We start from the raw sequence: 27746 nt of genomic DNA, 5'->3' as shown, positions 1-27746 counted from the left end.
TCCGTCATTTATGAGACATCGTTTCCCCGCCTTTGATGGTATTTTCCGTCATTTATGAGACATCGTTTCCCCGCCTTTGATGGTATTTTCCGTCATTTATGAGACATCGTTTCCCCGCCTTTGATGGTATTTTCCGTCATTTATGAGACATCGTTTCCCCGCCTTTGATGGTATTTTCCGTCATTTATGAGACATCGTTTCCCCTCCGTTGATGGAATTTTCCGTCATTTATGAGACAACGCTTCCCCGCCATTGATGGAATTTAATGCTTCCCTTCTATTGACAGAATTTTCCGTAATTTATATAAAAAAGCGATTTCCCGCCATTGATGGAATTTTCCGTCATTTATGAGACAACGCTTCCCCGCCATTGATGGAATTTAATGCTTACCTGCTATTGACGGAATTTTCCGTAATTTATATAAAATGCGATTTCCCGCCATTTATGGAATTTTCCATCATTTATGAGACAACACTTCTCCACCGTTGACGGAATTTAATGCTTCCCCGCCATTGACGTAATTTTATGTAATTTATGATACAACGCTTCCCCACCATTGATGAAATGTAACGTCTCCCTGCCATTGACCTAATTTTCCCTTAACGCTTCCCTGCTATTGTCGGAATTTTCCATCATTTATGAGACAGCACTTGGCAAAACCAATAAGCAGTCCAGACTTATGTTAAAATTGTTGTCTAAGACCATAAACCATCTTAGGCTGTTGTTTTTTTCATTATGGCGATGCTGAGTTAATGTGTATTTGCCTGTGTTTTGGTGCCCAGAACTCTTTGTGACTATGTTCATCAGCTTCAACAGGAAATGACCTGCACTTCAGCAGGAAGCTGCACCTGTCTCTGCCTCATTACACTCAGTTGGGTCACCTTTGCAAGTAACATTAAGTTAAATTATGCGGTTAGTTAGATGTGTGTTAAAAGAAGACTAACAATATGTTACCAGAAAGTGAGTGTGTACGTGTGTGTGTGTGTGCGACTGTATGGACAGGTTTTACCTTCTTCTGCTAATTAAATGAGTCAAAATCAGTGTTATTTTAGTATTATTTATATACTATTATAGATCTTATTTATTCCTTTATTTAATTCTTGTTATTAATTTTAGTGCTTCAGCCTAAACTTATTTCAGTTAGTTGCCAATGCAACATTTCTAATTTTCATTTAGATTAGGTTTTTTAAATCTAATATTTATAATTTATTTAATTCAGCTAAAAAAAAAAAATTTTTAGTTTTAGTTAACAACAATAACCCTGGCCAAAATGACAGTGCCAAAAAGTCTGTGGGAAGTTCATTAAACAATTAAATAATGGTTCATTTGAAATGCATATGCATAAACCTATATTTTTGTGTTAAGAGTAAAAATAACTGGAAATGTGATTTGGTGTTTGAAGGTTTTGCTTGTGCTAAAGTGGTTGCCAGGTGTTTCTAAGGTGTTTTCAGTTATTTGAGGGTGTTGCTATGCAGTTGCTAGGGTGAGAAAAAAATTATAGAATACTTTCCTTTTAAGATAGATTTTCAACCACTGCTTTTTCCAGCGGAGAGAACAAGCATGTACAGGAATGTGAAAGCTTGGGTTCATCTGTACTGTAGGTCCTGAAGTTGCTGGTCCGTATGGAGCGATCGGGTTGCGTCTTCTTCATGAAACAGGAAGACAGGCAGACTTTCAGACAGACGAGTGTAATGAGAGTGAGACATAGATACATCATACTCTGTCCATTCAAGGACAAACAGGACAACAGAGGCTTTTTTTTAGCTCTATATTTTCATATTCTGCTGTCTGTAGTTTTTCGATCTGTTTCAGGCAGGTCTGTTGCTTCATTTTACACTGGCTAGACATTCCCACAGGAGCATTTTATTACTCAAAGGTTGCTCTTTAACAGCTGTTTCTACTAAAAATAGTTTAGAAAGTCAATAGTTGTCATAAAGAGAATAGATGAATACATGTATATAGCATGTTGAGATCATATTGAGTTTCATTTTGAGAACTTTGACTTTTGTTTGAGGGCTTTAGAATTGTGGTGATTCTATAAAGTTATAGAATTATAGAATATTTATGTAAGTCTGCTATACTGTTAAAAAGTTCCCATTGGTTTACAGAATTTCATCTTGTTATAGACTTATAAATATCAGCAACTCCACCAAATTGCATATTTTTGCTCATTTTGGACCTCTGAATAAATTCGGTTTCATATTCTCACTATATTTTTGTTTCTATGAACTGTTCTGTTAAATTTTCCATTTATATGCTGTACTGCAGTGTCACGCAATTATGCAGCAGTGGAAGGCGTTTGTTACAGAGATTTAACCCTTGACCAGCATGTGACCTGCTTTTGGACATCAGCAACACCCATTAACTCTTCCTCAAAGACTCGTTAAGAACCTTTATAGACTTACTAATCAGCACTGGCCGTTTAATTAGTACACGTGTGTCTGTTTCAGAGACCCAGACAGAATCTAAAGACTTTTTTTTAAAAGCTCTGATTTTTGAGCACTTGAAGGCTTGAAATCATCAGTAAGAATGTTAATTAAATTAATCAGCAATAGTTAATTTACTGAGTTGTATAATTTCCAGCTTCTTGAATTTTTTTGTGTTGTAAAGAAAAAGTTATTTTAATGAGCAATTAAATTAAATTAAAGTTAAAAAGTTTACAAATTGTGCAATATGTACAAATTGTATATATATATATATATATATATATATATATATATATATATATATATATATATATATATATATATATATATATATATTAGAGCTACACAAATGTATAATCACATCTTTTGTTTAGAGATCATGATTATGACATTTAACATTTAACTAATTTAGCTAATTTACAGGTTCTGACTAAATATTAATTGCTGCAGTTTAAAATAATTAATCTGAACCGTTTTTCTTAAACATTACTGGATGAATCAGTGTTTTTTTTAAAGAAATAACTTGAATGAACGATTCAATGACTCACTCATAGAAACTTCACTTGTTTCATTACTGTATGAATCAGCGTTTTTGAATGAATCACTTGAATGAATGATTCAATGACTCACTCATAGAGTCTTCACTTGTTTCATTACTGAATAAATCAGTGTTTTTGAACGAATCACTTGAATGGATGATTCAGTGGCTCACTCATAAAGACTTCACTTGTTTCATTACTGAATAAATCAGTGTTTTTGAATGAATCACTTGAATGAATGATTCAATGACTCACTCAGAGTCTTCACTTGTTTCATTACTGGATGAATCAGGGTTTTTGAGCAAATCACTTGAATGAATGATTCAATGAGTCACTCATAAAGACTTCCCTTGTTTCATTACTGGATGAATTAGCGTTTTTGAATGAATCACTTGAATTAATGATTTAATGACTCACTCACATAGTCTTCACTTGTTTCATTACTGGATGAATCAGCGTTTTTGAACGAATCACTTGAATGGATGATTCAGTGACTCACTCATAAAGACTTCACTTGTTTCATTACTGGATGAATCAGCGTTTTTGAACGAATCACTTGAATGAATGATTCAATGAGTCACTCATAAAGACTTCCCTTGTTTCATTACTGGATGAATTACCGTTTTTGAATGAATTACTTTGAATGAATGATTCAATGACTCATTCATAGAAACTTCACTTGTTTGTTTCATTACTAAATAAATCAGTGTTTTTGAACGAATCACTTGAATGAATGATTCAATGACTCACTCATAGAGTCTTCACTTGTTTCATTAGTGGATGAATCAGCATTTTTGAATGAATCACTTGATTGAATGATTCTATGACTCACTCATAGAAACTTCACTTGTTTCATTACTGGATAAATCAGTGTTTTTGAACGAATCACTTGAATGAATGATTCAACGACTCATAAAGACTTCACTTGTTTCATTACTGGATGAATCAGTGTTTTTGAACAAATCACTTGAATGAATGATTCAACGACTCATAAAGACGTCACTTGTTTCATTACTGGATGAATCAGCGTTTTTGAAGGAATCACTTGAATGAATGATTCAACGACTCATAAAGACTTCACTTGTTTCATTACTGGATGAATCAGTGTTTTTGAATGAATCACTTGAATGAATGATTAAATGACACTCATAAAGACTTCACTTGTTTCATTACTGGATGAATCAGTGTTTTTGAACAAATCACTTGAATGAATGATTCAACGACTCATAAAGACTTCACTTGTTTCATTACTGGATGAATCAGTGTTTTTGAACAAATCACTTGAATGAATGATTCAACGACTCATAAAGACTTCACTTGTTTCATTACTGGATGAATCAGTGTTTTTGAACAAATCACTTGAATGAATGATTCAACGACTCACTCATAAAGACTTCACTTGTTTCATTACTGGATGAATCAGTGTTTTTGAATGAATCACTTGAATGAATGATTAAATGACACTCATAAAGACTTCACTTGTTTCATTACTTGATGAATCAATGTTTTTTAACAAATCTCTTGAATGAACGATTCAATGACATGCGTTTTTTTAGTCACTTGTCGCCACCTTCTGGTGTAATGATGTAATTTATACAATCATTATTTGAAGCATCAAGTTACTTTCAAAAGGTGATTTACTCTATTTTGATTGCCACCTTAGACATCAGCGTTTATATCTGTACTTACACTATCCCAGTGATAATCTGAATTATTGTAAGACAGAAATAATGATACTGTGTGGTTGAAAAGACTGTTTGTGAAGCTGTTTCATACCTAAACGTGACAACTGCTCTCTCTGGTTTAGCGGCAGCGCGAAGTCGCGAACACCACCTGGAGCGGATGAGTGAAGTCAATCTGTCTCGCTCTCTTTGTGAGTCAGTTGGACTTTACGGCCCCCCTGCGCCATGACTAGGTGTCGTGGGGTCAAGCAGATTGGTATTAAATCCTTAATGAAGTCTGCTGAGGCTCAGATGCTGTATGGATGTGTGTGTGTGTGTGTGTGTGTGCAGTGCTGTGATAATTACATCCTGTCTTGGGGTTGAAGAAGACCTCTTGTTCTGTACGCCACTTTTTGATATAACAGACTCTTCTCCTGGCACTATTTCTCTAGTAATGAAGAGAAAGAGACGGCTGGTTTTAGGACTGACTGGAAATGATGTAATAAAACTAGAATTTTGCTATTTAAATTAATTGATTAATTGGTGCATCACAAGGGAAGTGAAAGGGCAAGTCAGGTGCATTGCATTGTGGGATACTGTATTCCTCTTCTGAGTGCTCTTGTTGTATTGTGTACATTTTGACAAAATGTATTATTTCAGTTTTTCATATAGCATTCAGCACACTGTATACTACGCTATTGCCTCAATAGTATGCAGAATCTGATTGATAATATGCCCTAGGGCGGCCCTGAGCTCTTCTAATGACGCCGGCTCCTCCTCTCTCCTCATAACACTCGTTAAGGCCTGATTGGTGCTTCGGTCTGATTGGCTGCGGTTTAATCAAGAGCTTCTTCCAGCAATTGATAGTAATTGTGTGTTTGAAGTAGGGTGAGTGTCTGTGTGTGTGTGTGTTACTGGATGTTTATTATTGAGTGGATTTTTATAATTATCATTTATGTGCTATTAGGTTGACAGAAGGTGACATCAATTCAAGCGAACACACCAAACTATGGTTGTGAAATTCTCTCTCTCTCTAATCAAGTGCATTAGTGCTCTATTTAAAACAACATTACACTATTATTAACAGGCAGTGCTCCTCAAACCTTTGGCTTAATGTTATTTAAATGTTGTGTACATGTTATAACAGTCTAATGATCAATGGAATAATAATGTCAATGGAACAGCCTTATTATGTCATTTGCATTTGATAAACATTCTCACAATGTTGGGAGAAAATCTTTTTAGTGCAGCATTGTCTGAACATCTTTAAGCTGAGCAAGATACAGTAACACACAGATGTTCATCTCAATATGTTTTAAAGTCGGCATGAAATTGCAATAGTCTTTTCTTTCCTATTTTAGCGTATATCTGAGTGAAACAGCTTCTGGAATAAGAACAAATGTAAGACGGGGCTTGATTTTATCCATTTTGATTGGACACGCCCCTTACTGCTGATTGGCTACAAATGTGTTTTGGTGCTTGGTCCAATCCACAGTTGCTGCAATATTTTTGTATTTTGTTTTTGATATTTTACTTTTTTTTTTTTTTAAATAAAATGTTTGTATTATATACTGTATATATTTGTAATATACTGTTTTATTTTTTATTTGTATTTCTTTTTTATAATACATTTTTAATGCTTTTTTAATATATTATATATTTTATAAAAATGTTTTATTGTATATAATTTTATTGTTTTATTTTTAATTAAAAATATTTTATAGCATAATTTAACTTAATTTTTGTCTTGTTTTACATCCTTTAAAAGCATATTTATTTGAAGCTCAATCACATTAGATATTAAGGGATTTCAGAGAATTTTTAAACATTTTTTTTTTAGATTTTTAAAGAATTTTTAATATTAATAAATATACATTTCAGATAAATATATGCATCTAATTATTTTTTATATAATTTATTACCAATATTGCATTCTTGTTTTAAGCATTAATTACTATTATTATTATTATTTTTTGCAATATATAAGCAACATGTATGTATTTGAATATTTAATCAGTCTTTGAGGGCATCTCACTGTTTTAAGAAATGTCGCTGCAATATATATATAGATATATATATATATATATATATATATATTATATTATTTTATACATTTTACTTTTTTTATAAAATTTTATTTTTTTCCATAATATACTGTTTTTAATTTTTTTTAATTTATTGTATTTCTTTTTTATAATAAATTATTTTTTATCATTTATTTTATTTTTATAAAAATATTTTATATACCATTATATATTTTTATAAAAATGTTTTATTGTATATAATTTACTATATTGTTTTATTTTTTAATTTAAAAAATGTATAGCTTAATGTTATTTCATTTAATAATTCATTTTTATTTTTATTAAGTAATATTTTTATATTTTGTTTTATTTTTTTATAATGTTTTATTTTATTTTTGTTTAAAGGTGCGGTAAGCGATTTCTAAGAAATGCTGTTGATATTTAAAACACACCCCTATCTTTATAGCTCCGCCCCCAAATTCATGAACATCCTATGCAAAACAGGCACCTCCCCCCTAATAATTAGACACACCCCTTACCACTGATTGGCTACAAGTGTGTTTTGGTGCTCGGTCTGATCCACTTTCAACAGCATTTCTCAGAAATTGCTTACTGCACCTTTAATTGGTAAAAATCTGGGAAATAATTGTTCTGTTACTGATTTTTTGTTTTTGTTTTTTTTGTTCAGTGTGTGGATTGGAAACACCGAGCGGTGCGTAGAACAATCTCTTCAATAAAGTACTTTGAAATTTGAGAGAGAAGGAGAGAAAAGGGCACTTTTGAAGCCCAAGCTGGAGAGAGATGAATAAAGTTGAAGAAGACAAAGAAAAGATGAAAAGAAGTTGAGAATATATGAAGATATATGACAGCGCTGCCCTCTTGAGCTTTCCAGCCAAAGATAGAATGAGAGAGACAGAGAAAAAGAGAGATAGAGAGAGACGTGTTTGTGTGTGTCCACAGTGTGTGTGTTGGACCGAAGCTCTTTCTGATGTCTTTGCCTGTAGCCATGTGTGTGTAGCAGCGTTTGGACGTGTGTGTCTTTGCTCAGAGCGAGTCATGGTACTGAATGCACATTTCTGACTCTCTCCTTCTCGATTCTTGACACACACTCACAACCAATGGCGTCTCTTTTTCCTCACAAACCCCCGGGGATCGCTGTCACTCATTCCCCCTCCGAGCCTCACAGTTGGCGAGCTGTCGCTTCCTCCGCTCGTCTCAATCATCGGCGGCGTCCTCTCCTCCCTCACTTTTCATCCCCACTTCTCTTTCAAACCCCTCCTCCTCCCACACTCTTCCTCTCTCGTTTTGTTTCGCTCACATCTCTCTTTCTCTCTGAAAATTTCATGATACAGTTGATGACAGATGAGTTTCTTTTGATAGCTTGTTCTTGTCTGTCAAAAACTGCGACTACTTACCCAGAAACTGCAGCCTGTAAGTACTCTGAGTGTGTGTGTGTGTGTGTGTGTGAGAGAGGGTTTTCAATATCAGATATTTACAAATCACACATTATTCTCAGCTGAACGTAGTTGTGTGTGCATGTGTGCACAAATGCATGCTTGGCTGCAAGAACATGCTACATATAGTGCAAAAAATCATGTTTTTCAGCTGGATTTTTGTCTTATTTTACATCTTTTAAAAGCATATTTAAAGCTCAACTGCATTAAATATTAAGTTTTTATATTTTTAAAGAATTTTTAATATTACTAATTTTACATTTTGGAGAAATATATGCATCTTAAATTATTTTTATTTTTTATATAATTTAAAAATATAATTATTTTTATTACCAATATTGCATTCTTGTTTCCTTGTTTCAAGAATTAATTAGTTTGTTTTATATGCAATATAAATATACAATATGCAATATATAAGCAACATGTTTGTATTTGAATATTTAATGAGTCTTGGAGGGCATATCACTGTTTTAATATGTTGTTTTATGGCTTTATACATTTCTGTGTCACTTGCTTTTTTTAAAATGGTGTTTCAATGGTTTTTTTTTTATTATTTGGTGTATAGAAATTGCTAATTGAATTCAGTCTCAAGGTGAATCACAGAATGTTAACCTTACAGAGAAGTACCATGGTATTACAAAATCCATTGGTATATGGCATGATATATATATATATATATATATATATATATATATATATATATATATATATATATACGTACCATGATTTTACATCATTTTGATATGGCACTACCACAATACTATTTTATGAGGCTAAAAGTGGGTAATTTTAGCAGTCTTCAGTGATTTTTGTGTGAGTCAGTGTTTCTTTGTAACATTTCGTTGAATATTAATTGGGACACGCTCCTTCTAAGCAATGACATGAGCATATATGTATGTATTTGCATATGTAATCAGTCTTTGAGGGCATGTAGTTGAACATGTTTTACACTTTCACGGCTAATAACGCCTTTCCAAATGGCTCTAAAACATGTCACTGTCTTTAAATGGTCTGTTTAAAGTGTTGCTTTTAATTAGTTTATTGATCCATGTGCTCCAAATTGCTTATTTGATTGTAGGTGAACTAGTACCATGTGGTGTCAAGGTAATTGATAGCATGCTGGTTTTGGACACGGATATTACTGTATGCTAGTATCATTGTATTCTTTGAAGTACTGTGGTACACTGTAAAAAATGACCGTGATTTTAACAGTAAAAGACTGTAAAAATGCTGCAGTGAAAAACTGTTAATTGGTTTACAGAAAGTTTCCGTACTATATACGGTGAATAACTGTAATAGATCTAACAGTAAATGTAACGTAATTTTACGGTAAAATACAGATAAATTCACAGTTTTTGGAAGTGAAAAATAACAATTCATTGTAAAATTTACAGTGAAAAAACGTAAATTGACATTCTCACAATTCCCTGCGTGACACTTCACATTTGATATATTCTTCTTAGTTTTTCTCATTTTTTTTCTAATCAGTTATGTACATTAGGGTTTTATGTTACATCTAATGTTGTTAAATTAATGTTTATTGCATTTTTAAAATTTCATGCATGTTACCATGATGGTGTTGTCCTTCTCAGCTTGTGGAAAAGCTGCTTGTGATGAACTTTGATTCATCATGTGACTCTTTTCACCACTGTGTTTGGTGACTGTCAGTGTATTATAAAGGTACAAAACAGATATTAGTACTTCATTAGGTTGGTAAATTAATATTATATCAGTTAATGAAATATGTTATTTTACCGTAAATTTAACAGATTTTTTTTTTTACATTGCTACTGTATTTTTTACGGTAAAGTTCTGCCAACCACAGCTGCCGTTTTTTTACCGTAAATTTTACTGGGATATAAATGTGATATAAATATGCTGGAAAATCCAGATGGTTGTTTTTTATTTACTCTGTTGACTGTGATCATACTGTGAGCTACGAGGTTGTTAATTAGCTTCTGTTAAAGCCATCAACCAATTGTGGTGAAAACTACATTACCCATGATGCTATGCAGAAATTCCACCAATCAGAGAGTCGAAAAAAGCAATATGCACCAAAATTGCTCTTTAGCTCCACCCACTCCTATTAAACACGTCAAAAGACGTATAATCGAGTCGGTCTCTCTAGTATGCTCTCAAAATACTTAAATATTTGTATATATGTGTGCATATTTTGCCAAAAAAATTTAAAATCTAAAAATGCAACCCTTACTTGCATAAATAATCTATAATGTCCACTAGTAAAAATATATAAAAAATGTCTGAATAATTTTTTGGTTTGACTGTGTATATAGGCTATATTTATAATATTAACATTTTTAAATGATTAGTTTTATATTTCTCTGTCATTTTTAATTTCGTTATGTTGTTCGCAATGCTTCATGGGATTGTAGTTCTTTCCCTCACTAAAGCCCTCACAGTCTTTGTATTTTTTGTCAGATTTTCAAATACTTTTTTATTTCAAATCAAAGTAATGTTGTGATTCAACTCATAACTTCTTGGCTTGGTTCATGGCTTATAATACTTTAATGAAGACTTTTTGTCAATCCCTATGGAAAAAAATGATAGAAAAAATCCTTTTGGAGCCAACACCGCTGGAAATAAGGATTGAAATTTCACTTCACTTTCATTCCTTTAGCCATATTTAGCATTGCAATATTTTCCATTCATTTTTCTATGAGTATCCTGTCTTCTCCTCCTTATATTGTCTCTGGGGTTAGTCAGTAGTAATTAGAATGTGTGTGTGTGTTTCACTGATGTCCCCTCCGGCTGACTGACTCATGTGTGTGTAGTTGTGTGCTGTGCACATCTGGGTGATTCTTGGACTGTCCTTTTTCGTTTAAATCAGTGTGTCAGACTCTGGAGCCGTGTTGATAGTGGACGAGATGTCTGGAATATGAGCATCCTGCTGCAGTATACCAGCTTTTAATAATAGTTGGCTTTACATTCGCTGGTCAGATGGACTAACTTCTAGTTTTTGCAAGGTAGACTAAGCTGATGTAGGTGGTTAGAGTTGGTAAACCACCTTAGACCAGTAACAAACCAGCCAACGTAAAGTGGCGTTCGCAACCCACACTGTAAAATATTTATGTAATATACAAATTTATATATATATATATATATATACATATATATATTGTTTTATTTTATTTTACTGTATGATAACATAATGATAAAAATTTAATTATAAAAAATATATAAATTTTTCAACAGTTTGGGGTCAGTAGAATGTTTATAATATAAATGAAAGACATATTTTCTGCTCACCAAGACTGCATTTATTTGATCAAAAATACAGTAAAATTGTGACATATTATTACAATTTAAAATAGCTGTTTTGTATTGTAATATATAGTAAACTGTAATTTATTCCTGTTCTCAAAGCTGTATTTTCAGCTTCATTACTCCAGTCTTCAGTGTCACATGATCCTTCAGAAATCATTCTGATATGATGATTTGCTGCTCAAGAAACATTTCAAAAGTTCAAAAGAACAGCATTTATTTGAAATAACTTTTTTACTGTTCACTTTACTAATGTGAAAAATTTAGGATTAGGGACTTTTATTTGTTTGTTCCAGCAGTTCATGCTTGTGCACATCCAAAAAAAGACCAAACGTTCAGTGAATTCAGATTTTGTCCTTGCTCAGGGAGTTTCCTGCAGCCGCAGCAGCCCTTGGCCAATCGCTGAGCACATTTAGGCAGCGTGTCACAACTCCCGCCCCTTCGCTGCACGCTCCTCCTGGCCAGCGCTAATGATACTCCTCACCTCCGACCCTTCTGATCCGCCCCGGCACCTCCAGCCACATCCTCCGAGAAGAGCCGGGCAGAACTAGCCCAATGAGAGCCGGCTAGAATGACGCCATCTCCGAGCCAACAGGCCTCCTCAGATGATGGGCGACAGGATCGCAGGGATGAGATGGGATGAGACAGCGAGTGCCGTGGGACAGATCGCTCTTTGAGGAGTTTTTAACTACGTTAAACCCGTCTACACAGTAACCACACAGATGGGTCCTGGATGAGAGGAAAATGATGGACTGCATCTGTGTTTGTTTTTGCTAGCAGTTTTTCAGTGTTGTAACTGTAATTTATTAGATTGTAACTTTTTACATCTAAAATACGTAATTATGTTAAATCATTAGGGATGGAAATGATAAGGGATTTGTCATTATTGGTTCCAATTCCACTAACGATTCCAGTTCCTGAACTCTCTTTGGTTGTCGGACAAATATGACAAAAAAGTTTCGTTCGATAATGTTTTTAATTAATATTAAAGTAAATTAATATTTTAATTAATATAAAAAGTGAACTTATCCTTTAAAAAGAGACCAAACTTCAATCTGTGCTCTAAAGCATTCAAGATTTACAGCAGTTTAAGTTGGAAATTTCATTTTCAGGAAATTTCCAACTTAAACTGCTGTAAATCTTGAATGCTTTAGAGCACAGATTGAAGTTTGGTCTCTTTTTAAAGGATTAGTTCACTTTCGAATTAAAATTTCCTGATAATGTACTCACCCCCATGTCATCCAAGATGTTCATGTCTTTCTTTCTTCAGTCGAAAAGAAATGAAGGTTTTCGATGAAAACATTCCAGGATTTTTCTCCATATAGTGGACTTCAATGGGCACCAAACGGTTGAAGGTCAAAATGACAGTTTCAGTGCAGCTTCAAAGAGCTTTAAATGATACCAGACGAGGAATGAGAGTCTTATCTAGAGAAACGATTGATCATTTTCGAAAAAAAATATAGACATACAGTGTAAGCTTGTTGAACAATACGGAAAGCGGAAGCACGTGCAAGGCGATAATTTGGACCGTTTGGGCTCCATTGAAGTCCACTATAAGGAGAAAAATCCTGGACTGTTTTCCTCAAAAACCTTCATTTCTTTTCGACTGAAGAAAGAAAGACATGAACATCTTGGATGACATGGGGGTGAGTAAATTATCAGGAAAATATTATTTGAAAGTGAACTAATCCTTTAAAGATGGCACTTGACAGATTATTGCTGAAATAGTTTAAAAAGTAAACTTGAAAAAAGTTATAAAATATTATTTATTGTTATAAAAAATGCACAAAAATACCATTTTAAATTTTTAAAGATATAAATTTTCCAAAACACGTTTTACTTTAAAACTGTGAGAAACTTAAAGCCATAAATCTAAGTTTGAGGTTGATATCTCAAAAAATTAGCTTTCAGTAAGATTTTGTTTGGTTGCAGTACCAAACGCTTCCACTAGATGAAATTCATCTCCCATTCATTTCTAATGCGCTCTTTTTGATTGCAAACAAGTTTTACAAGTTTCAGGACCATTTAACCTTTTTTCAAAGTGTCCATTATGATTGTGTGTGTGTGTGTTCACATAGCAAGTACCAAAACCTTAACCAAGTTTCGTACCATTCAGATGATAAAAAAAAAGTAAATTTTTTTGGTCAAAAACAGCACCAGATTACTTTTTTTCAATCAAGAACTATGAAATGGACTTTTAATTTAAAAAAAAAAAAAAAAAAAAAAACTAATAAGAACCAGTTCTCATTAAATGGTGGTGTCTCCAGAATGTGTCTGTGAAGTTTCAGCTCAAAATCCCCCACAGATCATTTATTATAGCTTGTCAAATTTGCCCCTATTTGGGTGTGAACAAAAACACGCCGTTTTGGTGTGTGTCCCTTTAAATGCAAATGAGCTGCTGCTCCCGCCCCCTTTCCAGAAGAGGGTGGAGCTTTAACAGCTCAACAACAACAAAGCTGGAGAATCTCACGCAGCCAAAATGAGGATTGTCAGTAACGACCACATTTACTCTGTAAAGAAGGTGTTGTTTATTTATTCTCATGCATAGCCGACAGAAAACAAGAAACATGTTGCCTCTGATGTGGCATTTTATTTACAAAAAACTCAAGTTCTAAAAGTTCTAAATCCTAAACTTAATGAACGCACATTACACACTTGAAACACAACGCAGGTATTGTGCTGTATTGTGCTGCGTTACTTGGTCGGTGTCTCCTCAAATCTAACACTTAGTGTGGGTTATGTCACAAACCCCTGTAACATGTTGTTTATAGATCGGAGAGGCGGACAGCAGTGATGTCTATGAAGGGTTTCCACAATGCCACCTACTCCTCAGAAGACACTTTCTGTCACAAGTCTCTCCCACATGCTCTCTCTCTTCCTCTCCGGTGGCCTGTGACGCTGGCGAAAGCTAAATTGGCTGTTTCCATGTAAATATGAGGCTTGTGTGTGGTTTAATTACTATGGAGATGACTTAGGACGGACCATGTGATTTAAGCAATCAGACCGAAGCATCGGGGAGGAGAGCGGGAAGAAGGAGGGAGGCTAGGAGAGGGAAGAAGGAACGCTGGATAATGCTATAGATGTACAGAAGTTGGAGGAGGAGAAACTTGTGATCAATTAGGAGACTGGGAATAACCTTTTTCTTTTCTCTCTCTTTCAGGGGAAGAGGAATAAACCAGGAGTGGAGTCCGTCGGGTCTCCCGATTCAGGAAGAGGAAGAGGAGAGAAAAAAGCCATCAAGTAGGTGCAGGGACATTCATTTAGTTCATTGGGGCTTTTTTTTGTAAGATCCTTGTGTTTGAGCGAAAGCTTGGCCATATGACATCAGCGCTGCGATCACAGGAAAACTTCTCTGCTTCTCCATAAACAGCAAATATGTGTGTTTTAAATCTATGGAAATCATTATAAAAGTTGTTAAAGTAGGTGTTGGTCCTTCAGAGGAAGCAAGAGAGGCTCAAAAATGTGTTTAAAATGAACATAGCAACTAAAATGATCAAATTAACTGTTATTTTAGTTCATTTGCTTACTGATGGGCCTAACTTAGATGCATATACAATGTAAAAAATATTATGTTGTTTTAGTAAGATTATTAAAATGATAATATTAAAATAATTTATATAAAAATAAAAATGGGAATAATATGTGTGTGTGTGTGTGTGTGTGTGTGTGTGTGTGTGTGTGTGTTTATGTATATATATAATAAAAATAATAAATAAAATTAAAATCAACAAAAATATAAAATGTTGTTTTAGTAATAATATATAAAATAATTATATATATATATATATATATATATATATATATATATATATATACACACAAATAATAATAATATACAATAATATAAAATATAATATATAAATATATATATATATATTAAAAATAATAAATAATAGCATATTTGCAAAATATATATATAATGTTGTTTGATTAATATTATTAAAATTGTAACATTACAATAATTTATATAAAAATGGGACTAATATATATATGTGTATATATATATATATATATATATATATATATATATATATATATATATATATATATATATATATATATATAGTATTATTACTATTGTTATTATTAAAAATAACAAATAATACCATGCCAGCAAAAAAAAGTATTTTTATGAATATTATTGCAATAATAAATAATAATATTAAAATAACATAAAAATTGGAATAATATATTAAAAAATAATAAATAATATCATGCAAAAAATATATCTAATCAGCAATATACACAAATAATGTTGTTTTATTACATTATAATTAATATTATTATTAAAATAATAAATATTATTAAAATAATTAAAAAATGTGAAGAATAAAATATTAAAAATAATAAATAATAGCATATCAGCAAAAATATTATATATAATCAGCAATATACACATATAATGTTGTTTTATTACATCATAATTATTATTATTATTAAAATAATAAATAATAATATATAAAAAAAAAAAAAAAAAAAAACCCTACTACAATTTGTTACTGGTTTGATCAATGTTATTTTATGTATAAGAAAATTCCCACTGCCTAAAAGTCATGATTTCCTTTCCATTTCATTCACCATGAAGTTTTTCAGTCTAGACTTGCTTTGAATAGAAAAAAGTACACAAGCACAAGACCAATTAACGGCTCTCATAATGAGTGTGCTGCTCGCATTCATTGAGGAAGCATCCTCTCCGAGCGATTCCGGCTCTTTGACTGACGCTGACTCTGAATGCCGCGGGTTTGGCTGAAGAGCGTCTGATGGAGGACGCGGGATCTTTGAGCTCAGCGGGACGCTGCGTTTCCATTGTTTCGTATGATCACATGCCTTCTTGTTTACCGGACGGTTATTCTCGGAGACGCGCGCCGGTAAAAGTTGTTGTGATGTGTGGCCTGTGTTGTGCCTCGTGACATTGCAGCTGCTGTTTTGGACTAATGAGTTCTCTGGATTTGAAGCTTGCAGGTGTTTGTGGAAATCTGTATTCTTTGCATTTCTTTTCCTGCCGCTGTTGTTGAAATAATAACTTAACGTAAATGACCTTTTCCCCCAATAGCAGGTTTCTTCTGACCCTTCTCACCTTTCACCTCTGCTTCTTTTCTTAGCAAAACATTAATGGTTTGTCACCGAGAAGATTGTGTTTAATGCTTCACTGCTTTCTGTCTCTCTCTCTCTCTGCCTAACGCTTGTGATCTTTGATAAACTAATGAATGCTCAGGTATAATCTTGCTTATTTCTGCTTTGCTGCCTTACGGATGCATTGGGTCTGTCTTTATTTCCCTGTTTGATCATAAAACCCTTTATGCACCTCTCAGCTTCTTATGAATGGCGAATTCCTCTCCCTCTTCCTCTTTCAACCACCTCCTATCCTGAAGAAGCGGAGATGGCCGGAGATCGCCTGTGTATAGACTGATGGATGAAATGGATGGCTCATGTTCCACTGACGTGTATGTGTGTGTCTCTTCAGTGATTTAGACAGAGACTTTTGGAATAACAATGACAGCAGTTCAGTGCAGCAGCGCTGGAGCTCATACCCGCCCAAGGAGTTTGTACTAAACATTTCTCCTTATGCCCCTTACGGAGATCCACGCCTCTCACTCAAGTGAGTCTCTGTTCAGGCTGGTAAGAGACACCAACCCCTGACCCTCAACCCATACCACACCCAAACCCCAACCCTTACCAACCGCACCCCAGATTTGTGCTGCAGCAGAAAGTCTGGTCCGCTTTCGTTCATTTGCTACTTTATACTCAGTAAAAGACCGTCTGACTGGCACATGCTGTGAACTGGCCAATCGCTGTTTGTTTTGTTGTTGTTGTTGTTTTTTTGCCCAAAAATTATTCTTATGGTCGATAAAATGCAAGTTGCTTTTTATTTTAACATTCAAAACAGAACCAGAAGCAAAGCTGAATTTATAAACTGCATGTTTTCAGACCACATTTGGATCATTTTGGTCTTTATTTCATTAATAATCGTTTCCCCTTTACGGTCCGTCAACAATTTCTTGCTGATGCGGAGAATCATGCATATTTTACAACACTAATTCAGCTGTGTAACTAATTTTAGTTACTGCATTTCAGTTCAGTATAATGATGAGTAGGCTGATACAAATCTGTATAGTTAGCAGTTTTAGAGCTAGTCTATATGGGTTAGAAATGGACAAACCCAGCAATTGTTGGGTTAAATGTTTTAAACTCAACTATTATTTAAAAATTACTATATTGCTTGCTTCAAAGGGTCATGAACTGCGTTGTTTTATTGTTTTATAATGTTTCATGGGGTGCACTTATAATGTTAGTATGCTTTTTACATCAAAAATTGTCATAATTGAGAAATAAAAGGCATTTTTCCTACCCTGATTTTAGCCCTTATTTAAACGCTCTGTTTTAAGGGGCGTGTCTGCTGTGAGACTTCAGTGTAAACGCCCACTGCTGTGATTGGCTGACATCTTTCCATTTGAAATAGCAAAGTATTATTCTCTCTTTTAGCGCGTTTTTACTATTACAGCTCTCAAGGTTAACTAATCGTGAAAAGTGCTGCATTATATTTAGATTGTGGCATGAAAGGTTGCAAAGGGAGCGTTCTCTATATATAATTTAATCACTGTTTAAATAACATTATTTTCACTGGTTTGATTTACTGACACACAGACAAAGATCATGTGACTGTACATGAATCATTAATATCAGATCAGGCATCAGAATGAACACAGTTACTGACATGTTGTTGCATTACTGTCGAGTTCATATCATAAAAGTCTGTTTGCGCCGAAATGCGATTGATTTACCAATGAATCCACAGTGAAATGTGCCGAATACAAATAAATAAAGCTCAGCTGAGACATTCACATTGCTGAAAATAACCATATTCCTGCATTAGGATCCTTTGAAAGTTAATGTTATTTTAGTCCTGTATCGCTCTTCTCTCAATAACACACTAGTGGGCGGGGCTAACGATGCAATGATGAAGTAGGCGTTGATTTCTTCTGTGGAGGCGGGGTTTCACCTATAGATAGGCACATTACGGATCGAGTCGTTCGCTGGGTCTGGTGTCAATAAAAGCGTTTATTGGACTAACAAGGAAGTTTTCAGTTCTGAAACTTACAGGATATTCTTACAGTACGATGACCTCTTATATATCAAAAGCTCAAGGAAAAGCTGATTTCTCAATTCATGACCCCCCTAAAATTAACTCAAAACAGGTTATATAGTAACCATAAGCATAGCCATATAGTAATTTTTAAACAATGGTTGAGTTAAATAACACTACCCAGCAGGTTGGGTCAAACATTTAACCCAACCACTGGGTCAAAACAACCCAATCACTGGGTTTCTCCATTTTTAACCCATCTTGGTTTATTTTAACCCAGCAGTTTTTAGAGTGTATATATTAGGGGTATATGTATATATACATTTTTGGGTGAATGATACCTTATAGATACAGTCTTGGATAGAACTAACTCTATATTGCGAATCATATCAACGATACATTAATTAGTTTGTTTATATATATATATATATATATATATATATATATATATATATATATATATATATATATATATATATATATATATATATATATACATATATATATATAGCTATGGAAAAAATTAAGAGACCACTTAACATTGATTTCTGAACTAGGAGTGGTCTCTTAATTTTTTCCATAGCTGTGTATATATATATATATATATATATATATATATATATATATATATATGCACTCTAAAAAATGCTGGGTTGTTTCAACCCAAATTTGGTTAAAATATGGCCAAACCGTTGGGTTAAAAAATGCATTTAAAAATTTAACCCAATGGTTGGGTTTGTCCATTTTTGACCCAAACTTGGGTTGAAACAACCCAGCATTTTTTAGAGTGTATATATATATATATATATATATATATATATATATATATATATATATATATATATATATATATATATATATATATATAATATTATATTATATTTTGTCAAACAGTTTCATAAAGCAAAACAAACTTCAGATTTTCTGTTAGCATTGGTTGTTTTTTGGTGCAGTATGCGTCAGACGGTTAGTGAGCGGACTGTGGGCTTAGACTAACACAACCCATATTTTACTGTACCCCATCTCACCTGTTTCCCAACAACACCCGATCCCTGGCAGGGCTGTAATGATGAGGAAGCATCCCGTAAGCTAACACACTTTTCCAAAAGGATATGGCAATGAACTCATGAAGCCAAGCTCATAGTATACTTCATCTGATTGTGATGTGGGCCATAGCATGGGATAGTACAGTACCATTACACCATCCAAAATGACAAGATAAAGCCAAAGTACGATAAAGATGAAGTGTGTAATTTCTGCTCCTAGGAATACGCACAATATATCCATACCATATCAGTTAAATATACAATATTACAGTATATAGTTTCCAATTTCTGCCTTTAATGATATTTTTCAGCTTATTTTAAGATTTAAATTACTTTTGCTATCATTTAGCACTAATCTATATTGATTATATTTATATAAATGATATATTTTCAGTTTTAATTTAAGTTATTTTGTTTTTTTTTTGTAATTTTTTATAAGGTTTTTTTATATATTTCTATTTAGTTTTTTTAAGTTTTAGTTTTAGCAGTTAAAACTGTTTTTCCAAGTTTTCCATCTAATTTTAATTCATTTCAGCTTTATTTCAGTTAATAAAAACATTTTCAATAGTTTCGGCACCAAACTGAATTATAATCCGTTTATTTGAGCAGCCGTTCTGCGCGGTGTCGCTTGTGACACAAAAATTGCACACTTCACGTTTAAGCTTGTAATATGAATGAAAGTCATTATGCAGATTTTATTTCTCTTCTTTCAGCTTTGCAGGACTGCAGGGACATTATCAATGTATTGGACAGTTTGATAATCATAGTAGCAACAGCCTGACATTCAAATCTGTTTTGTTTCGTCCCAAAATTGCAAAATTGGACCCAAAATGTCCCTCACTCCCTACAGCCCTGCTTGTCTCTTCTTAGCATATGACCTTTAACCTCCTCCCCCCTTCCCCCCATGGGGTGTTACCATGGAGACGGACAACCCTCCTGCTTCCTCCTGAACAGCAACAATAACAGTAAAGAAACAAACAAACAAACCAAAATGCGCTCTTGAATGGTGTCCAACCCTCATTGCCGTAGGCTCCCGTTGAGGGTTGACCGTTACAGTCTGGTTGTGATGTGGTAACCCCCTTGTTATAAGATGGTGTTGTTTTGCCTCTGTGCTTTCACCTTTCTTGGGCTTGTACTCGATGTCTCCCTCTAGCACTCCTGATTCTTCCAGCCTCTGTTTCGCAGCGGCATCTGTACGGTAAACCCTCACCGGCCTAATCCAGACAGGTTTCGCTAAAGAGCCCCGATACGCCGGAGAAAAGGTTTAAACATGCTTGTCCATCAAAACCAGCGGCGGTCGTACAGAGGGGTTCAGATGGGGCGGCCTGTCTAGAAAATGAAAAATTAAACAAACATGTATCCGCGGTGGCTCAGGTGATTCAATTTTCCTTTCTCTGGACTGCGAGGCCGCTGGACCTGCTGGATTACAGCGGTGTGGGTGAATGCAGGCCGCTGCACAAAAACTCTGCTGTTTGAGACGGAAGCCGCAGATTGAAGCAAAACAGACTTGGACTTTGTCTGACTTATAGTCTAGCTTGTCTTTAGTCACAATATTGCATAGATAGTTTAGATGCTTGTACCTTGGGATGCAGAATTATTATATATAGGCTCTAAATATACTGTAGAGTTTGTTTTTATTTATTTATTAGTAAATATTGGCTGTTCTTGGATGTTTAATTGCACATGCTACTTTTTTTTTGTGCCTTTTTTACATTTTACCTTAGAATTATACACTTGCTGGGTTAAAAACAACCCAAGTTGGGTTAAAATTGGACAAACCCAGGGTTAAATGTTGGTTTAAAAGTTTTATTTAACTCAGCTATTGTTTAAAAATTACTGTATTGCTCGCTTAAAATGAACCCAAAAACTTACACAGATCAAAGCACTGGCCGAGATGAAGCTGTTCTCAGCGGGTACTCGAACACTGAACGGCCGCTGACGGCCTGGAGCTCGCTTCTCCGAAAACGTCTAAACAAATTGTAAAATAGGCGCTATGATTAATTATGAGTCCGATATTTCAGGTCTAAACAACTACACTGTTGTCTAAAACACTCAGTTCATGGTTAAAAAAAAAGAAAAAAAAGTGTAGTATTTGTAAAAAATACGGTGGATTTGCTCGGCCGCCATGACAGTCGCTTAATGCGTACTGATGCAAACGGTGAAAAGGTTGGAGTGCTGTTATTACTAGAATATCTCACCGCTCTCAGCCAATCAGATCCGAGAACCAGAAAGAACTGTTGTTTTTATATATACACACACTACTGTTCAAAAGTTTGGAACCACTAAGATTTTTTATGTTTTTAAAAGAAGTTTCGTCTGCTCACCAAGGCTACATTTATTTAATTAAAAATACAGTAAAAAACAGTAATATTGTGAAATATTATTACAATTTAAAATAACTGTTTTCTATTTGAATATATTTCACAAAGTAATTTATTCCTGTGATCAAAGCTGAATTTTCAGCATCATTACTCCAGTCTTCAGTGTCACATGATCCTTCAGAAATCATTCTAATATGCTGATCTGCTGCTCAAGAAACATTTAATGTGTACAATTGTACAAAATATTTGTGTACAATATTTTTTTTCAGGATTATTTGATGAATAGAAAGTTCAAAAGAACAGTGTTTATCTGAAATCTAATCTTTTGTAACATTATAAATGTCTTTACTGCCACTTTTGATTGATTTAATGCATCCTTGCTGAAAAAAATATTAATTTCTTTAAATTCCTCTAAAAAAAAAAAAAAAAAAATTCTTACTGACCCCAAACTTTTGAACGGTAGTGTATAATGCTACAGAAGCTTTGTATTTCAGATAAATGCTGTTCTTTTGAACTTTCTATTCATCAAGAAAAAAAAAAAGTATACAACTGTTTTTAACATTGAAAATAATAATAAATGTTTCTCGAGCATCAAATCATCATATTAGAATGATTTCTGAAGGATCATGTGACACTGAAGACTGGAGTAACGATGTTGAAAATTCAGCTTTGCATCACAAGAAAAAAATACATTTTAAAATATATTCCAATAGAAAACAGTTATTTGAAATTGTAATAATATTTCACAATATTACTGTTTTTACTGTATTTTTTATTAAATAAATGCAATCTTGGTGAGCAGACGAAACTTCTTTTAAAAATATTAAAAATCTTACCTATCCCAAACTTTTGAACGGTAGTGTATATATATGTTGGAATATGTTGGAAATTAACATTAATTAATATGTTTAATAAATAAACATTTATAAATAAGTTTAATGAATAACAATGAAACAATAAACATTTCTTAAATTGCTTATTTAGAAATGTTTACCTTTTGATTATTATTGTTGCCTCTAGTAATTATGTGTCTGATTTTAAGCTAGCCATATAGTAATTTTTAAACAATAGTTGAGTTAAATAAAACTGCCCAGGAACAAGTAATAGATTAATAAGACCAAAGGTTGCCTGTTTTATGTACCCAAAATGAATTATATGTCATGTTTAACAACTATAAGAGCCAGCAAATCCCCAAAGCACTAGCCGAGATGAAGCTGTTCTCGGCGGGTACACGAGCACTGAACGGCTGCTGACGGCCTGGAGCTCGCATCTCCGAATACGTCTAAAAAAATAGGTGCTATAATTAATTATGAGTCAGATATTTCAGTTATGAACAACTACATTCTTGTAGTCGCTTCAAGCAGAGTGATATATATATATATATATAATATATAAATATTTAGTTTTAGTCTGAATCAGATTCCTGAGCTGGTTTTGTGCCAATCTGCGGCTGTCAGCTTTGTCACTTAAAGCTCTTTTTGCTCTTATCCTGCCGTTTTTTTGATGTTGTTGTTGGTGTTGATGTTGTATTGTGAGTGTTTGAGTGATGCGGCAGTGTGACTTAAATCTGATAACTGCATGATGACTTTCACCAGGTCCACGATTATGAAAAACTGATGACAAAAGTAACCCTTTGTCTGTATGAAGTCTGCAACATTTATGGGTGTCATTAATGCGAAGCATGTCAAATGTGGTTATTTGAAGCATTGGGGTCGTTGTAAATCCATTTGTGTGGCTCTGCTACGCCCCCTAAAGGAGGAGCTGCACTTGGCACGGCATCTTTAAAAGCCCAGGGTGGCTTGTGTTAGTATGTAGTCATGTAGCTCGCTGTGAGGTCAAACGCATGCAGCACTCTCATGGGATAAATGATTGTTACTTATCCAAACCTGTAACCGTTTCTTCTCTCCCAATGTTTGTCCTTTTCCTCCTTTTTCTCTCTTTCTGGCGGACCCCTCAGTGGGGCGGTGCCCGGGGGCCAGAAAGGGGCCATGGGGGGTGGATTGGGGGACGGAGGGGGGCCGTCGTGCAGCGACAGCGTGAGGAGCATGATGACGGGGGGCATTAAAGCCGGCAGGTGGCAGACGGTGCAAAGCCGCCTGCATTCCGGAGACTTCAAGAACGGCAAGTGAGTCGAGCCCGCAGGGGACAAGAACGAGTGTGTGTGTGTGTGTATGAGATGTTTAAGAAAGTTAAAAATGTCTTTGTGTGGGTCTGCACTTTGCTGAGATTTCAGGCCGCCCTGCAGTCTAATAATAGCAGAATCCGTACGACTGACTCACACACACTTAGAAGCACTTAGAAGCGACGATCACTCATTTCAGTCCATTATGAAACACAACAGCACCCGCAATGACTCAAAGACGGCGTAATTGGTGATATCATGCACCTGATTCAGCCTGCAAATATGAAATGTGAGGGATAATAAATATAAATGCGAAGCAGAGGGGTCTTGTGTTAGCCTGAAGGGGGTCATTTTGCAATAATACAGACCGGCTGAATGTACATGATCTGGGTTGTTATATGGCTACTTAACGTACGAACAAATAAATGCACAGGAAAGATTGATTTTACTGAGTTTAACGTTGACATGGAGTCAGAATTTATCTAATGCACTTCTTTATTGCAGTCTTACTGTGCATATATTATTTCAAGTTAAAAAAAATGGCCTGTATTTCTGTTTCAAATAAATGCTGTTCTTTTTATCAGTTTTCACAAAAAAAAAATTGTTTTCAACATTTATAATAATCAGAAATGTTTCTTGAGCAGCAAATCATCATGATTATTGAAGGATCATGTGACACTGAAGACTGGAGTAACGATGCTGAAAATTCAGCTTTGATCACTGGATATAAATTACATTTTAACATATATTCAAAAAGAAAACAGTTATTTTAAATTGTAATAATATTTCAGAATTTTACTGTTTTAACTGAATTTTTGATCAGCCTTGGTGAGCAGAAGAGACTTCTAGTACTAGTGTACAAGAATGGGGAAGATACTATGAAAATGTTTAGCTTCCTTAGTTCAAATCGTGCAATAGAAAAAAAAAAAAAAAGTCTTTCAGTCTTGCCCAAACTAAAGTGCAGAATCTCTTTAAAAAAAAAAAAAAGTGATTGGCTCTTTTAACTGAAAGGTAGGACTTTCATTCCTGCAGCCGCCATTATGAGCATTTCGATTTTTCCCCATGTTTTTTTTTGTTTTTTTTTTAATATAAGTGGCCGATCGCTTTTTTCCTCTGGTGATTTGCACCGTTCACAATCCAATGAGTTCCTGATGGTGTATTTCTCTCTGGAATACAGCCCATTTGGAAGTAAAATTGGTTGCAAACAGCATTTCATGTAGATTTCATTGTATTTTTTGAGAACAAAGAATCTGCATTATGATACATAAAGCTAACGGCCATTATAAGTATGTTTGCCATTAGAGGATTAGTTCAGTTCAGAATTAAAATTTCCTGATAATATACTCACCCCCATGTCATCCAAGATGTTCATGTCTTTCTTTCATCAGTCAAAAAGAATTTCTGAGGAAAACATTCCAGGATTTTTCTCCATATAGTGGACTTCACTGCGGTTCAACGGGTTGAAGGTCCAAATGTCAGTTTCAGTGCAGCTTCAAAGAGCTCTACATGATCCCAGACGAGGAATAAGGGTCTTATCTAGAGAAACCATCGCTCATTTTCTAAAAAAAATAACAAATTATATACTTTTTAACCACAAATGCTCATCTTGCACTGCTCTGCGATGTGCCACGCATTACGTAATCATGTTGGAAAGGTTACGCGTGATGTAGGTGGAAGTACCGATCCAGTGTCTACAAAGCTAACGTGCAAAGACTAAGTCAAACGCTCTTTACAAAAAAAAGGTAAAACAGCGTTGTCGGACGAAAATTGCAGATGGTTTCTCTAGATAAGACTCTTATTTCTCGTCTGGGATCATGTAGAGCTCTTTGAAGCTGCACTGAAACTGACATTTGGACCTTCAACCCGTTGAACCCCAGTGAAGTCCACTATATGGAGAAAAATCCTGGAATGTTTTCCTCCTTAATTTCTTTTCGACTGAAGAAAGAAAGTCAAACATCTCGGATGACATGAGGGTGAGTATATTATCAGGAAATTTGAGGTGTGAAGTGAACTAATCTTTAAGTATATTTGACTGCAAAAAGTTCCAACTAAAGGCTGGAATACACTACACGATTTTTGCCCCGATTTTCCCCCCCGATTTATAGTCTGAACAAGTTGACGCTAGTTGACAAAAGTCAGAGCCAGTCTGCAGATTTGAGCCGACAGATTCCATGGAAAATCGCGTAGTATATCATGGTCATAGACTCCGATTTTTTAGCTTCAGATTTTGATTCCATCCAGTCGGAGGATATCAAACATGTTTGATATTTTGAGCCTTATAAATACAGTACACGATACAGTCATACGCTGCCCAAACAATGCATACCGCTTACAGCCGCTAGATGGAGCCGCGCCCGCGAGATCGCACATGACATTCATGAATGAGAAAATGCAGAATCTGCCGTTTTATATTTGTTTGCGGCAGTTTCGTCACACAGTCGGTTCAATACAGCTCACGTCGCTCCCAAGTTGAAAAATACGGAAATTCTTTTTCATAACGCAATAAAAAAAATCACTGAAGAATAAGTGGAGCTCCACCATGATAGAAAAATTGCTTCAGTAAGTACTGTACTGTTAGCTTTGTCTTGAGAGAGTTAGCAAACCACATTCTGCGGCAAATCCGGATTCATTCATTATTAAATATGTTAATATTCATTAGGGCTGTAACGATATGCGATATGAAATCGAAATCGCGATACGCAGGTCCACGAACCTGTATCGCGATGTGAGAAGGCAGAATCGTGACACACCCCTAATACTTATAGTAATTTAAAAATGTGGTAGCATTGGATCTGGACAGGAAGGATAACTCTGGGAGTTGGAAGGGGTGTGTCACGAACCTGTATCGCGATGTGAGAAGGCAGAATCGTGACACACCCCTTCCAACTCCCAGAGTTATCCTTCCTGTCCAGATCCAATGCTACCACATTTTTAAATTACTATAAGTATTAGGGGTGTAACGATTTATCGTAGATGGTGTGTCTCAATCAGCGCTCTAGTTCAGTAAGTGTTTCGGGCACACATTGAATCTTGCAAGCAGGTTTAAACGTTTCTCATGTCAGTCTCTTGCATGGTCGCGTGAGAAAAGTCGTGGCTTTCTTTCAGCGCAGTGCACAGCAACAGCTGTGCTCACAGAAAAGCAAAAGACGCTTGCGATGCTATGCTTTAAGTTCTGTGGCGACGTGAGCTGTATTGACCCGACTGACGCCACGGGAGCGCAAGCGCTTTGGAAAGAAGGAGAAGCGGTGCGGCTGCGCCTTCCACGCGTTTTTAGACGCGATATGTGAACGGCCCCTATTCATAATTCTAACTGTGTGTTCACACCGCCGGCGGCGAGAGCGTCAAAGTGACGCTAGTCATTCATTTTCAATGAGAGCCAGCGGCGAGCTCCGGCGAGAGCGGCGCGGCGCGTCTTGGACGGTGAGAGCGGCGAGGAGAGTTGAAATCAGGTTAACTTTATGGTAATGAGCTATGACGCGGTTCGGCGGCAACCAATTAGAATGTAGAGGTCCTCGCTTGAGAGGCTTCCGATTGGTTGACGCGACTTGTCACTTACTTTGGCTCTGCTTTGACCCTCCCGTCGGCGGCGGTTTGAACAAACGGTACAGCGTTGTTGGCAGGGCGGCCAAGGCGACTGTTGACGCTCTCGCCGCTGGCGGTGTGAACGCACGGTAAGTTCATGTTAAATTTTAAAAAAAAAATTTTGTGACAGACAGCCCTATTCAACTGTTAATTTTAATACAGAAGGTTTTTGTTAAAATTTGTTAATTTTTTTTAATAAATCTTG

General features: G+C 34.9%; 1 protein-coding gene across 2 annotated transcripts in view; it reads left to right on the top strand.

The window, feature by feature from the left end:
- Window positions 1-27746, top strand: part of syt7a (synaptotagmin VIIa) — a 172826-nt gene that overhangs the window by 81539 nt on the left and 63541 nt on the right. For both annotated transcript variants that reach the window (XM_067379722.1, XM_067379725.1), the window contains exon 3: window positions 14547-14626. In XM_067379722.1, coding sequence (XP_067235823.1) covers window positions 14547-14626 — 80 coding nt within the window. The remainder of the gene's footprint in view (window positions 1-14546; window positions 14627-27746) is intronic.

The sequence above is a fragment of the Chanodichthys erythropterus genome, chromosome 24 (genome assembly GCF_024489055.1).
Source record: "Chanodichthys erythropterus isolate Z2021 chromosome 24, ASM2448905v1, whole genome shotgun sequence".
In the NCBI taxonomy this organism is placed as follows: domain Eukaryota; kingdom Metazoa; phylum Chordata; class Actinopteri; order Cypriniformes; family Xenocyprididae; genus Chanodichthys; species Chanodichthys erythropterus.
Note: the sequence above shows the minus strand (reverse complement) of the source record. Positions and strands in the feature narration are given on the sequence as shown.